The sequence below is a fragment of the Salvelinus alpinus genome, chromosome 1, assembly GCF_045679555.1.
Source record: "Salvelinus alpinus chromosome 1, SLU_Salpinus.1, whole genome shotgun sequence".
Lineage (NCBI taxonomy): Eukaryota > Metazoa > Chordata > Actinopteri > Salmoniformes > Salmonidae > Salvelinus > Salvelinus alpinus.
The window spans coordinates 40,535,751-40,549,641 of record NC_092086.1 but is presented as its reverse complement, the minus strand read 5'-3'; the positions used below and the strand labels follow the sequence as shown (position 1 = coordinate 40,549,641).

Genomic DNA, 13,891 nt, shown 5'->3' with positions numbered 1-13,891 from the left:
TCTTTTAAGGGGGGTGGGGGGGGGGGGGTTAGAAGGATTACTTTATCCTATCCTAGGTATTCCTTAAAGAGGTGGGGTTTCAGGTGTCTCCGGAAGGTGGTGATTGACTCCGCTGACCTGGCGTCGTGAGGGAGTTTGTTCCACCATTGGGGTGCCAGAGCAGCGAACAGTTTTGACTGGGCTGAGCGGGAACTGTACTTCCTCAGAGGTAGGGAGGCGAGCAGGCCAGAGGTGGATGAACGCAGTGCCCTTGTTTGGGTGTAGGGACTGATCAGAGCCTGAAGGTACGGAGGTGCCGTTCCCCTCTCAGCTCCGTAGGCAAGCACCATGGTCTTGTAGCGGATGCGAGCTTCAACTGGAAGCCAGTGGAGAGAGCGGAGGAGCGGGGTGACGTGAGAGAACTTGGGAAGGTTGAACACCAGACGGGCTGCGGCGTTCTGGATGAGTTGTAGGGGTTTAATGGCACAGGCAGGGAGCCCAGCCAACAGCGAGTTGCAGTAATCCAGGCGGGAGATGACAAGTGCCTGGATTAGGACCTGCGCCGCTTCCTGTGTGAGGCAGGGTCGTACTCTGCGAATGTTGTAGAGCATGAACCTACAGGAACGGGTCACCGCCTTGATGTTAGTTGAGAACGACAGGGTGTTGTCCAGGATCACGCCAAGGTTCTTAGCACTCTGGGAGAAGGACACAATGGAGTTGTCAACCGTGATGGCGAGATCATGGAACGGGCAGTCCTTCCTCGGGAGGAAGAGCAGCTCCGTCTTGCCGAGGTTCAGCTTGAGGTGGTGATCCGTCATCCACACTGATATGTCTGCCAGACATGCAGAGATGCGATTCGCCACCTGGTTATCAGAAGGGGGAAAGGAGAAGATTAATTGTGTGTCATCTGCATAGCAATGATAGGAGAGACCATGTGAGGATATGACAGAGCCAAGTGACTTGGTGTATAGCGAGAATAGGAGAGGGCCTAGAACAGAGCCCTGGGGGACACCAGTGGTGAGAGCACGTGGTGCGGAGACAGATTCTCGCCACGCCACCTGGTAGGAGCGACCTGTCAGGTAGGACGCAATCCAAGCGTGGGCCGCGCCGGAGATGCCCAACACGGAGAGGGTGGAGAGGAGGATCTGATGGTTCACAGTATCAAAGGCAGCCGATAGGTCTAGAAGGATGAGAGCAGAGGAGAGAGAGTTAGCTTTAGCAGTGCGGAGCGCCTCCGTGACACAGAGAAGAGCAGTCTCAATTGAATGACTAGTCTTGAAACCTGACTGATTTGGATCAAGAAGATCATTCTGAGAGAGATAGCAGGAGAGCTGGCCAAGGACGGCACGTTCAAGAGTTTTGGAGAGAAAAGAAAGAAGGGATACTGGTCTGTAGTTGTTGACATCGGAGGGATCGAGTGTATGTTTTTTCAGAAGGGGTGCAACTCTCGCTCTCTTGAAGACGGAAGGGACGTAGCCAGCGGTCAAGGATGAGCGAGGTGAGGTAAGGGAGAAGGTCTCCGGAAATGGTCTGGAGAAGAGAGGAGGGGATAGGGTCAAGCGGGCAAGTTGTTGGGCGGCCGGCCGTCACAAGACGCGAGATTTCATCTGGAGAGAGAGGGGAGAAAGAGGTCAAAGCACAGGGTAGGGCAGTGTGAGCAGAACCAGCGGTGTCGTTTGACTTAGCAAACGAGGATCGGATGTCGTCGACCTTCTTTTCAAAATGGTTGACGAAGTCATCCGCAGAGAGGGAGGAGGGGGAGGAGGATTCAGGAGGGAGGAGAAGGTGGCAAAGAGCTTCCTAGGGTTAGAGGCAGATGCTTGGAATTTAGAGTGGTAGAAAGTGGCTTTAGCAGCAGAGACGGAAGAGGAGAATGTAGAGAGGAGGGAGTGACAGGATGCCAGGTCCGCAGGGAGGCGAGTTTTCCTCCATTTCCGCTCGGCTGCCCGGAGCCCTGTTCTGTGAGCTCGCAATGAGTCGTCGAGCCACGGAGCAGGAGGGGAGGACCGAGCCGGCCTGGAGGATAGGAGACATAGAGAGTCAAAGGATGCAGAAAGGGAGGAGAGGAGGGTTGAGGAGGCAGAATCAGGAGATAGGTTGGAGAAGGTTTGAGCAGAGGGAAGAGATGATAGGATGGAAGAGGAGAGAGTAGCGGGGGAGAGAGAACGAAGGTTGGGACGGCGCGATACCATCCGAGTAGGGGCAGTGTGGGAAGTGTTGGATGAGAGGGAAAAGGATACAAGGTAGTGGTCGGAGACTTGGAGGGGAGTTGCAATGAGATTAGTGGAAGAACAGCATCTAGTAAAGATGAGGTCAAGCGTATTGCCTGCCTTGTGAGTAGGGGGGGAAGGTGAGAGGGTGAGGTCAAAAGAGGAGAGGAGTGGAAAGAAGGAGGCAGAGAGGAATGAGTCAAAGGTAGACGTGGGGAGGTTAAAGTCACCCAGAACTGTGAGAGGTGAGCCATCCTCAGGAAAGGAACTTATCAAGGCGTCAAGCTCATTGATGAACTCTCCAAGGGAACCTGGAGGGCGATAAATGATAAGGATGTTAAGCTTGAAAGGGCTGGTAACTGTGACAGCATGGAATTCAAAGGAGGCGATAGACTGATGGGTCAGGGGAGAAAGAGAGAATGTCCACTTGGGAGAGATGAGGATCCCAGTGCCACCACCCCGCTGACCAGAAGCTCTCGGGGTGTGCGAGAACACGTGGGCAGACGAGGAGAGAGCAGTAGGAGTAGCAGTGTTATCTGTGGTAATCCATGTTTCCGTCAGTGCCAAGAAGTCGAGGGACTGGAGGGACGCATAGGCTGAGATGAACTCTGCCTTGTTGGCCGCAGATCGGCAGTTCCAGAGGCTGCCGGAGACCTGGAACTCCACGTGGGTCGTGCGCGCTGGGACCACCATGTTAGAGTGGCAGCGGCCACGCGGTGTGAAGCGTTTGTATGGTCTGTGCAGAGAGGAGAGAAGAGGGATAGACAGACACATAGTTGACAGGCTACAGAAGAGGCTACGCTAATGCAAAGGAGATTGGAATGACAAGTGGACTACACGTCTCGAATGTTCAGCAAGTTAAGCTTACGTTGCAAAAAATCTTATTGACTAAAATGATACAGTACTGCTGGCTGGTGAAGTAGGCTAGCTAGCAGTGTTGACTACGTTAGAAGGACGAAAATAGCTGGCTAGCTAACCTCGATAATTACTCTAAACTACACAATTATCTTTGATACAAAGACGGCTATGTAGCTAGCTAAGAAAAAATTGCTAAGATCAAACAAATCAAACCGTTGTACTGTAATGAAATGAAATGTAATACTACCTGTGGAGCGAAGCGAAATGCGACTACTCGCTCCAACCCGGAAGTACTAATCAGTTTATTCAATGAACCATAAACAATTAATCAATATGCACCTGTGGAACGGTCGTTAAGACACTAACAGCTTACAGACGGTAGGCAATTAAGGTCACAGTTATGAAAACTTAGGACACTAAAGAGGCCTTTCTACTGACTCTGGAAAACACCAAAAGAAAGGTGTCCAGGGTCCCTGCTCATCCGTGTGAACGTGCCTTAGGCATGCTGCAAGGAGGCATTACACGAAGGCCTGTACCCTGGAGCGGGATCGATTTGGAGGTGGAGGGTCCGTCATGGTCTGGGGTGGTGTGTCACAGCATCATCGGACTGAGCTTGTTGTCATTGCAGGAAATCTCAACGCTGTGCGTTACAGGGAAGACATCCTCCTTCCTCATGTGGTACCCTTCCTGCAGGCCCATTCTGACATGACCCTCCAGCATGACAATGCCACCAGCCATACTGCTCATTCTGTGTGTGATTTCCTACAAGCAGGAATGTCAGTGTTCTACCATGGCCAGGAAAGAGCCCAGATCTCAATCACATTGAGCACGTCTGGGATCGGGGGGTGAGGGCTAGGGCCATTCCCCCCCAGAAATGTCCGGGAACTTGCAGGTCCCTTGGTGGAAGAGTGGGGTAACATCTCACAGCAAGAACTGGCAAATCTGGTACAGTCCATGAGGTGGAGATGCACTGCAGTACTTAATGCAGCTGGTGGCCACACCAAATACTGACAGTTACTTTTGATTTTGACCCCCACTTTGTTCAGGTACACCTTATTCAATTTCTGGTAGTCACATGTCTGTGGAACTTGTTCAGTTTATGTCTGTTGTTGAGTCTTGTTAGGGTCATAAAAATATTTACACATGTTAAGTTTGCTGAAAATAAACGCAGTTGACAGTGAGAGGACGTTTCTTTTTTTGCGGAGTTTACATTGTAACATTGCTCTTTGATTTGTTCCACTTGAACATTGTGACATTTAATTGGACACACCCTGTATTTTGAAAAATAGGACCAAATATGAACAGCCGTTGTATACTGTATATATCCTGCAGTAGACATGGAGCAGAAGAGCCCAAACACAGTTCACAGTAGTGTCTGCTAGCTCCACTCAATCTTCTCCACATTGAGGTTTTGACTCACAGGGCTGACTGTACAGAGCCAAAAAGTGGGCGGTCGACATTCAACACTAACAATAAGCAATCAGTGAATAAAAGTGCGGAAATAGCATAACAAGTGGGTGTTCCACATTAACAGGAAGCTGTGCTTTTGTTGTTGACGGAGGCAGCGTCTCAGTCTCTTATGCCCAACTCTCTCAACTGGCTCATTACTATGCCTGGCTCTGCTCTGCCAAGCAGGTCTCCACGCTGCCACTACCCTCTCTCTGCCCGTTTCTTTTCTTCCACACTGAGCCCTCTGCACCCCATGGCCCCACCCCGGCCTCCTTCCTGTGAATGTGGCACAGCATCTGCCACGGCCAATTCTCCTCACCGTCTGACTTCCTCCTCTCTGTGAGATAGACTTCTGCTCAGCTACAGTATAAGGTTCTCTCTCTGATATCTGGCAGCACGGTGCAGATGGCCAGTCCACTCAGTGGGATACACCAAGATGGCCTGGTGCATGTAGCTGGTTCTTTTCTCATGGGGTGCCAGTCCATCCTCCCCTCTTCTTCCGCTCCTTCTCTCTCCCTCCCTCCTCCTTTCTTCACCTACTCTCTCCCACTCCTGCCGAACTCACAGCAGGACAGTCCGCCCCAGATGTCTTTCCTCTAGTGTGTGCGTCAGACTCGGTGTGTGTGTGTTTGTTCGTGTGCACGTGCGTGCACGTGTTGCTTTTTTTTCAACTGCTGCTCATTTTCAGCTCCATAACTGCAAATGTAATCCCCCTGTTCTCTCCAAGTTTGCAGGGATTTGCATATATCCAATTAAAGCCCTGAACACAGCAGATTTTGTGTATTTGTGTGCAATACTGCCTCATGGAGTCACATAATGCACTTTGCAATTATTATACATTTGTTCTCACATTATCACACCACATCTTTTATCTGATCTATCCCTTAAATCATTGTTTTATATGTTCTAATAAATACAGTACCTCCGTTCTATTGACGAACGTACAATCGCTGGAGAACAAACTGGTTGAGTTCCGTTCGAGACTATACTATCAACGGGACCTGAAGAACTGTAATATACGGTCTTTCTCTGAGTTGTGGCTGAACTAGGACATGGACAATATACATCTAGCTGTTTTTTCTAGGCATCGGCAGGACAGAACGGCAGTGTTGGGTAAGCTCAAAGGGGGAGGCGCGTGTCTCTTCGTTAACAACAGTTGGCGATCTGTAATATTAAGGATTCTGCTCGCATGAGTAAGAATACCTCATGATAAGCTGTAAACTCTATTTAGCAAGAGAGTTTTCACCTATATTTTTCGTAGCTGTCTATTTACCACATCAAACCAATGCTGGCATTAAGACCACACTTAACAAGCTGTATAGGGCCATAAGCAAACAAGAAAATGCTCATCCAGAAACGGTGCTCCTAGTGGCAAGGGATTTTAATGCAGGAAAACTGAAATCACTCTTACCTAATTTCTACCAGCATGTCACTTGTGCAACTAGAGGCAAAACAATTCTAGATCACCTTTACTCCACACACAGAAACACATACAAAGCTGTCCCTCACCCCCCCATTTGGCTAATCTGACCATAACTCAACCCTCCTGATTCATGCTTTAAATAAAAACTCAAACAGGAAGCACCAGTGATGCGCTCAATACGGAAGCAGACGTTTCACCGACCACTATACTACAGGACTGTTTTGCTAGCACAGACTGGAATATGTTCCGGGATTTATCCGATGGCATTGAGAAGTTTACCACATCAGTCACCGGCTTCATTAATAAGTGCACAATGACGTCCCCACAGTGACCGTATGTACGTAGGTACATATCCCAACCAGAAGAGGGATTAAAGGCAACATGTGCTAAAAGCTAGAGCTGCCGCTTTCAAGGAGCGGGACACTAATCCGGATGCTTATGAGAAATCCCGCTACGTCCTCCGATGAACCATCAAACAGGAAATGCGTCAATACAACAGATCGAATAGGCTCTGATGCTTGTCGGATGTGGCAGGACTTGCAAACTATAACGGAGTACAAAGTGAAACCCAGCCACGAGCTGCTCTGTGACATGAGCCTACCAGACGAGCTAAATGCCTTCTATGCTTGCTTCGAGGCAAACAACACTGAACCATGCATGAGAGCACCAGCTGTACCGGACGACTGTGTGATCACTCTCTCCGTAGCCAATGTGAGTAAGACCTTTAACTATTTAACTATCTGCATTGAACCTTGACTTATCACATATGCTTCTGCTACTGTTTATCTGTTTTTTATTCCTAGTTCTATTTAAATATCTACTTCAATTACCTCGTACCCCTGCACATCGACTCGGTACCGGTACTGTGTATATAGCCAAGTTGTCACTCATTGTGTATTTATTATTACTTTTATTGTTACGTGATTTACTTTTCTATTATTTCACTATTTTCTTTCTCTCTGCGTTGTTGGGAAGGTAAGCATTTCACTGTTGTCCACACCTGTTGTTTACGAAGCATGTGACTAATACAATTAAATTAAATGTGATATTCCAGGTTATAAATGCCACTTTTCAGTGGGTTAGATGAGTTCCACCTGTCTGAACTGCTGCAAGGTGTCATGGGTGTGTTAGAGAGACATCCGAACGAGCTCAGCCTTTTAATTCTTAAACGGGGAACATTTTCACGCTGTACGGAATTTTACAACATGACGTCACAATCGGAACGATTGGGAAATCTTTCACGCAGGGAAGATTTGTACATGACACAAGGCACTATACACAGGTGAAGCCACAGTATTTAGAACAGTGTGTTGCTGTCAGATACACTACATGTGTCATAATATAAAATAGAATAGAAAGCTGTATATTATTAAATCTACTGTTGCCCCCGGGGAAGGTAGGTATGCCACTGCTTGAGCCATGGTGAGGTTAAATTACTTCTCTAGCTTTTCAAGGTGAGAGAATGTCTCGCAGCTCCTTCACTTCCCTTGTGGGGGTGTATTAGATTGACCATGCTGACTTTGCTACAGTGTATTTGTCCTTAATAAAATACAGAGCAAATCCCTCTATATATACACACACACACACACACACACACACACACACACACACACACACACACACACACACACACACACACACACACACACACACACACACACACACACACACACACACACACACACACACACACACACACAGAGAGAAGGGTGAGGCATGCCAATGGCATTTTGGGAGTGAAAGTTTGCCACAGTAGACCACAGTGGGGGCAAATCACCCCATTTAGGAGCAGTCATGCCTGACGTGTTCATTTCCAATAGTAAAACATGACACTACCCGACAAAAATGCAAACTGTCCAAGTTGAGTTATTTGAATGCCAGACACAGGGTATGATTTTACTGTAGGTCTTTGGGTTACTATACAGGCCCACACTGCAATCAGATTCATTTCAGTCAGGTGAAGTGTACAAGGCTTGTGTTTGGGTGCTGTTTGGATGCACACACAGGCATACCTCCATACAAGTGGCTTGACTAGTGCTATGTATTCTTGAGTGAGGTGCAGGCAAAGAGAATTGAATCCACTCTTGAGTGAAGACCCCTTTTGTTTTTGTAAGCCTTTATACAATTGACTGATGAAGCTCTGGTCTAAAGCAGTGACGGCTGACAAAGACTCTCTGCTCATTATCAAATCTACTGCAGAGGAACATTCTACCGTGCCTGTTTCCACCCGTTTGCAATTCCGACTAAATCAGTTGAGCAAGCAAAAGCAAAATCGATAGCTTTTATTTGCAGGTGTGTGTGTGTGTGTTGACTGTTTGTGTCTCTTTACTCACACTGTTTATACAATAGCAGTCTAAGCCTTTCTGCTGTTATCGCAAAGCCCCGCTAGAACAGCTGTGAGCATGAACACATTCAGAAGACCACACAGCAAAGCATCTAAATCAACCACACAAACACTGTCATCCTTCATCTACATAGATCTATACAACTTAGCCTGGAAATTGTGCAATCAGGTTCATATGTTATCAACAAGATTTTGTCTACAGAATGCACATTATTGACAAACATGTTGTGCTGTATCGACCAGATCTGGGTAAAATTCAACTATTCAACAAACTCAACTAGTTTGATAGTATAAAAATAAGTTACATTGAATTTTGAGGTGGATAACATCTCATCTTTTAGCTACCATTATCTCTACCTCTGCTTATACCATGTCATTTAGAGAACTGCTCTCCCTGTCTCCACCTGCAATTACATTTCCTCTCCCACAGAGGCTGTCCATCTCCCTTTAAAAAGGCAATGTGTTGACAATATTCCCGTCTACTGTGCAATCACAAAAAAATCTTATAATTTAGAGGCAGACATAATTTAGCTGAAAACCGCTTGATTGCAGGGGACATTTTGTGTCTGACAGCCTCCTGAAACTTGGGCTCTAGCAAAGGGAAGCAATTACTCTGGCTGCTGACTAGTGCAATCTCACTGCATCTGAAGAGCACTCCAACATTGGAAACCTAGCCACTCTAAAGTGGAATCCAGAGGAATTAATCAAGACCTGCAATTAACATGTTTACCTTGTATCCTGGACTAATGTCAGTGTGTGTGGTGCTTGATTTGAGGCTCCTAAGCTGAATAGCAAAACTTAGACTGTTTCACAGTCAGTCAGAGAACACGAAGACTCTGTCATTATTGTTTCCCCCCAGCTATTACTGGAAATTGTAACGAGTGGCCAATTTCCTGGACTCCAATTCTTGGTGTTACGGTCATTAGCATAAGTGGTAGCTGCAGAACTGTGTGCATTTCTGACAGCCAGAGAGATAAAAGTCTGGATAGGAGGCAGATAGCTGTCATTTTCATTCCAATACCTCACTACCTCTTCCACAGGGTGTCATTTGGAAGCTTCTCCCTACTCAGCCATGCATTACAGACAGCAATGAGATGGTAAATCAAGTGTTTAGATATCCCTATACATACTGCCTGCCTATCCGTTATCTCTCTGAGGTGATTGTGGGTCACTGATATGGCTTAATAATCAACAACATCAATGGTTATTGAGAGAGTCACTCATATGAGAGAGTCAGGTAATATTGTTGTGACAGACATCAGAATATGTGAATAACAGGCAGGGTCCACCCTCTGTTTTGAAACATTTATTTAAAATCCCTTTGGCCATTTTACAAAGATTGCAGGTGTTTTTCCGAGCCAGGTGGCTGGTGTAGAGAAGGTTTTACAAAGGGAAATAAATTAAAATGTGTTTGTTTGCATTTTGGCAAGCAAATGATCGTTTTCATGATAATACAGTTTTTAGTGTGGAAAGTCTAAAAAGCTTAGGCCTCTTGAGGTGAGCTGAGATGCATTGCTTGTTTTATTGCTCACGGCAACACATACACCTTTTCTTTCATTTCTCTACTAATTGCACATAGAGCGAGTGGCAAAGCAGTGGCTGAATTAGGAACATTCTCTGACCCATTTCTGTACCTCCACCTATCAGACTTCTGGTATCATTCCCCTTACACCAGATACATCTAGTTGATGTGACTAGAGCTGGGAGCTCTGGCGGCTGGGGCTCCCCATCTCTCTCACACACACACCACTTGGGAGATGGCACACAACATTTATGGAAACTTCCAGGCCATTTCAGAGCATTAGAATTACCCCCCTTAAGGCATTTCAGCTTTTTACAGCAACAGAGTATGTCCGCTGCTTTTTATAGGAGCAGAGTATGTCCGCTGCTTTTTACAGGAGCAGAGTATGTCCGCTGCCTTTTACAGGAGCAGAGTATGTCCGCTGCTTTTTACAGGAGCAGAGTATGTCCGCTGCTTTTTATAGGAGCAGAGTATGTCCGCTGCTTTTTACAGGAGCAGAGTATGTCCGCTGCCTTTTACAGGAGCAGAGTATGTCCGCTGCCTTTTACAGGAGCAGAGTATGTCCGCTGCTTTTTACAGGAGCAGAGTATGTCCGCTGCTTTTTACAGGAGCAGAGTATGTCCGCTGCTTTTTACAGGAGCAGAGTATGTCCGCTGCTTTTTACAGGAGCAGAGTATGTCCGCTGCTTTTTACAGGAGCAGAGTATGTCCGCTGCTTTTTACAGGAGCAGAGTATGTCCGCTGCTTTTTACAGGAGCAGAGTATGTCCGCTGCTTTTTACAGGAGCAGAGTATGTCCGCTGCTTTTTACTGTGTCTTGTTCCCTTCATTGTGTGGATATACAGTCTTACTTACATTATAGGGAACTGGACAATGTGTAGTATTTATTTTCCAAGTCTGTTGTTATTCTCCGTGTCGATTGTTAATATACATTCCTCTCATATTGACAGTGGATATACAGTACCAGTCAAAAGTTTGGGCACACCTACTCATTCAAGGGTTTTTCTTTATTCTTTACTATTTTCTACATTGTAGAATAAATGTGAAGACATCAAACCTATGAAATAACACATGCCAAGAGTGTGCAAAGTTGTCATCAAGGTCAAGGGTGGCTACTTTGAAGAATCTCAAATATAAAATATATTTTGATTTGTTTAACAATTCTTTTGGTTACTACATGATTCCATATGTGTTATTTCATAGTTGTGATGTCTTCACTATTATACTACAATGGTAGGAAAAACCCTTGAATGAGTAGGTGTGTCCAAACTTTTGACTGGTACTGTATGTACAGTGATGAAGTTGTGTTGTGACGTGTTTGCTGTGTCTAAGCCGAGCTTCTGTGTGTGCCGTGTGTGTGCAGGTTTCTTGGGGTCCCCCCTGGAAGAGGAAGCTGCCCCCTGACAGGACCTCTGCCCTTTGACCTCATCTACACGGACTACCATGGCCTGCAGCAAATGAGGCAGCACATGGGTCTCTCTCTGAGGAAGCACAAGTCAGTGGGTTTTTATATATGTTTTTATATGCAGTTGCGGTCAAATATATTGGCACCCTTGCACTTTACAATGCAGTGCAATGGAGCAGAATGTTCTGATTTCTCTTTTCAAAACTGGTTGAATGGCAAGTTTTACCCTGTAGGCACCTGCAACTTACCACAGGTGAGATAGATTACACAAAAACGAGAATCACTCGCCTCCAACAAAATTAATTAGAATATTTTATAATTTAGTCCAGGCCATTTTTTTTTTTACTTGAAGAGAAAAATCTCAATTTCAGTTTAGATTTTTTTCTTTCTTGGTCCTGTGCAGTTATAAATCAAAGAAATACATGTGTGAACACCAAAGTTTTTTTTAAGTGTCTACTTATTTTAGAAGAAATAGTGAATCGTGCAAGGGTGCCAAAATATTTGACCACAACTGTATGTGTGTTTGTGGGTGTGTGCTTACTGTGTGTAGGCATGGAATGTACTATGCACCATATCAAGATATGGATTTCTCTCTTCCCTTCTGGAGGAGGAACAGACCTGTCCAGGATGTGAGTTAAACTGTCTGTGTGTTTCTTTGTTGCTGGCATTTCTGTTGTGCTGGTTAATCATTGGCTTATTGGGCTGCTGCCCTTATTGGCTGGTATTTGTCAGCTGGTTGGTCCCCTGTGAGTCACCATACCGCTTCCAGGGGGAATCTGCATGAGAGCAGCCCACACAGCGATCAATTGGGTAAATAATGAGTCCCAGATTGACTGATAGAAATGCTAAGTAACACAGTGGAGAAATGGCATCGCTTAAAGCCCCTGAATTCTCTGTATATATATTTGAACTTTGCAATGTACAGGAATTTGCCCGAGGCCCGCAAAGTGTCGACTAAGCAAATAAAACATGTAATTATTGGTCCTAGTTATTGCAGGACAATTCTAAGTGATAGGATTGTAAAAGTGAAAATGATAATGTTTCCATTTCTTGGTTGGAGAGAAACTAATATGTCTGGGGTGTGATAAATCTGTTCTGTTATATTACATTATACTGTGGAGTAGTGTTCCAGTCTGTTTTGTCCCTAGCTGCATATTCAATTTCCTGTTCCACAACCTCCATTTAGCTCATTATACACATGCATGCACTCAAACATCAGCACACTTGCATGTGCACCCTAAAGTTTGGGGGGGGGGGGGGGGTGCTACCCCACTGCTTATAACTAACTATAAGTTAAAGGTAGACTTTAATATGTCATAGATGCAGAAAGAATACAGCATAGTGGTCAATTTCCACGACAACTAAGAGCTTTGAAGCGCGAGTCTCAACTTCTCTTTTTTTGTCCTGTGGCTACCACATTACAAAACTGGGAAGCGAACCTGTGTACATGCACAGATGCTTTGTGTGACTGTGTGAAAGCGAAGTTGTGCATCTCGCTCATCGCAATATCTGCGATGCTGCTCGTGGCAACATAATTTCACTCAGTCTACCTTTAACTATCTAAGATGAGCCAAATATATTTTCTCCAGCTCAGGGCTCCATCTATGCATTTGGTTTGCTATCTTCGTAGCTAAGTGGCTAGCCCGCAAGATCAAACGTCGTGGTTACAGCAGAGACAATCAATCCCCTCCTGGATCAAATGTACGTTTGGAAAAAATTAGCCCCGTTGTGTGCACTGCCTGTAATACAGTATACCCCGGTAGGGTACAGGAACGGTATGAAGGTGTGCAAATCTATCTCGCGCCCACACACACAAACACACTAATGTTATTATAGAGACCACATGAGATTGGTGGCACCTTAACTGGGGAGGACGGGCTAGTGGTAATGACTGGAGCGGAATGAGTGGAATGGTATCAAATACATCAAACACATGGAATGGCATCATACACCTGCTAACCATCTGCTCCTTTTCCCGGCCATTATTACGAGTCGTTCTCCCCTCAGCAGCCTTCTGTGACAGAGACATGCAAACACAGCACAATATTTGTAGTGCACACACTATTGTTTGCGATCACACAATGAAGCTCACTCAAGGTCACTTGATTAGCCGATGTGTATCAACTGTCCCAGTCTGGCAGGCTAATATTTTAATTTCCTCTGCAGGCCCCCAGACTGCTTAGAGATGCAGGACTGAGAAATCAACCAGATCTGATAAGATCCCTTGATTCCTTCAGTCTGGATATGCAGAGCTGATGAAGCTGGGAGATAAAACAATGCTCCATGCTCGACTCAACCTCTCAGTATTCTCAAATGGCTTCCTTTCCCTATCCTTCCTCTTCCTTTCCCTATCCTTCCTCTTCCTTTCCCTATCCTTCCTCTTCCTTTCCCTATCCTTCCTCTTCCTTTCCCTATCCTTCCTCTTCCTTTCCCTATCCTTCCTCTTACTTTCCCTATCCTTCCTCTTACTTTCCCATTCCTTCCTCTTACTTTCCCATTCCTTCCTCTTACTTTCCCATTCCTTCCTCTTACTTTCCCATCCCTTCCTCTTACTTTCCCATCCCTTCCTCTTACTTTCCCTATCCTTCCTCTTACTTTCCCTATCCTTCCTCTTACTTTCCCATTCCGTCCTCTTCCTTTCCCTATCCTTCCTCTTCCTTTTCCTATATGTCCTCTTCCTTTCCCATTCCGTCCTCTTCCTTT

At 45.8% G+C, this 13,891-nt stretch overlaps 1 protein-coding gene across 1 annotated transcript in view; it reads left to right on the top strand.

The window, feature by feature from the left end:
* The window catches only part of LOC139575899 (alpha-1,6-mannosylglycoprotein 6-beta-N-acetylglucosaminyltransferase B-like), a 127,383-nt gene that overhangs the window by 89,065 nt on the left and 24,427 nt on the right, over positions 1-13,891 (top strand). Inside the window, exon 10 of the mRNA XM_071401334.1 lies at positions 11,147-11,278. Within this exon, the coding sequence (XP_071257435.1) occupies positions 11,147-11,278 (132 nt within the window). The remainder of the gene's footprint in view (positions 1-11,146; positions 11,279-13,891) is intronic.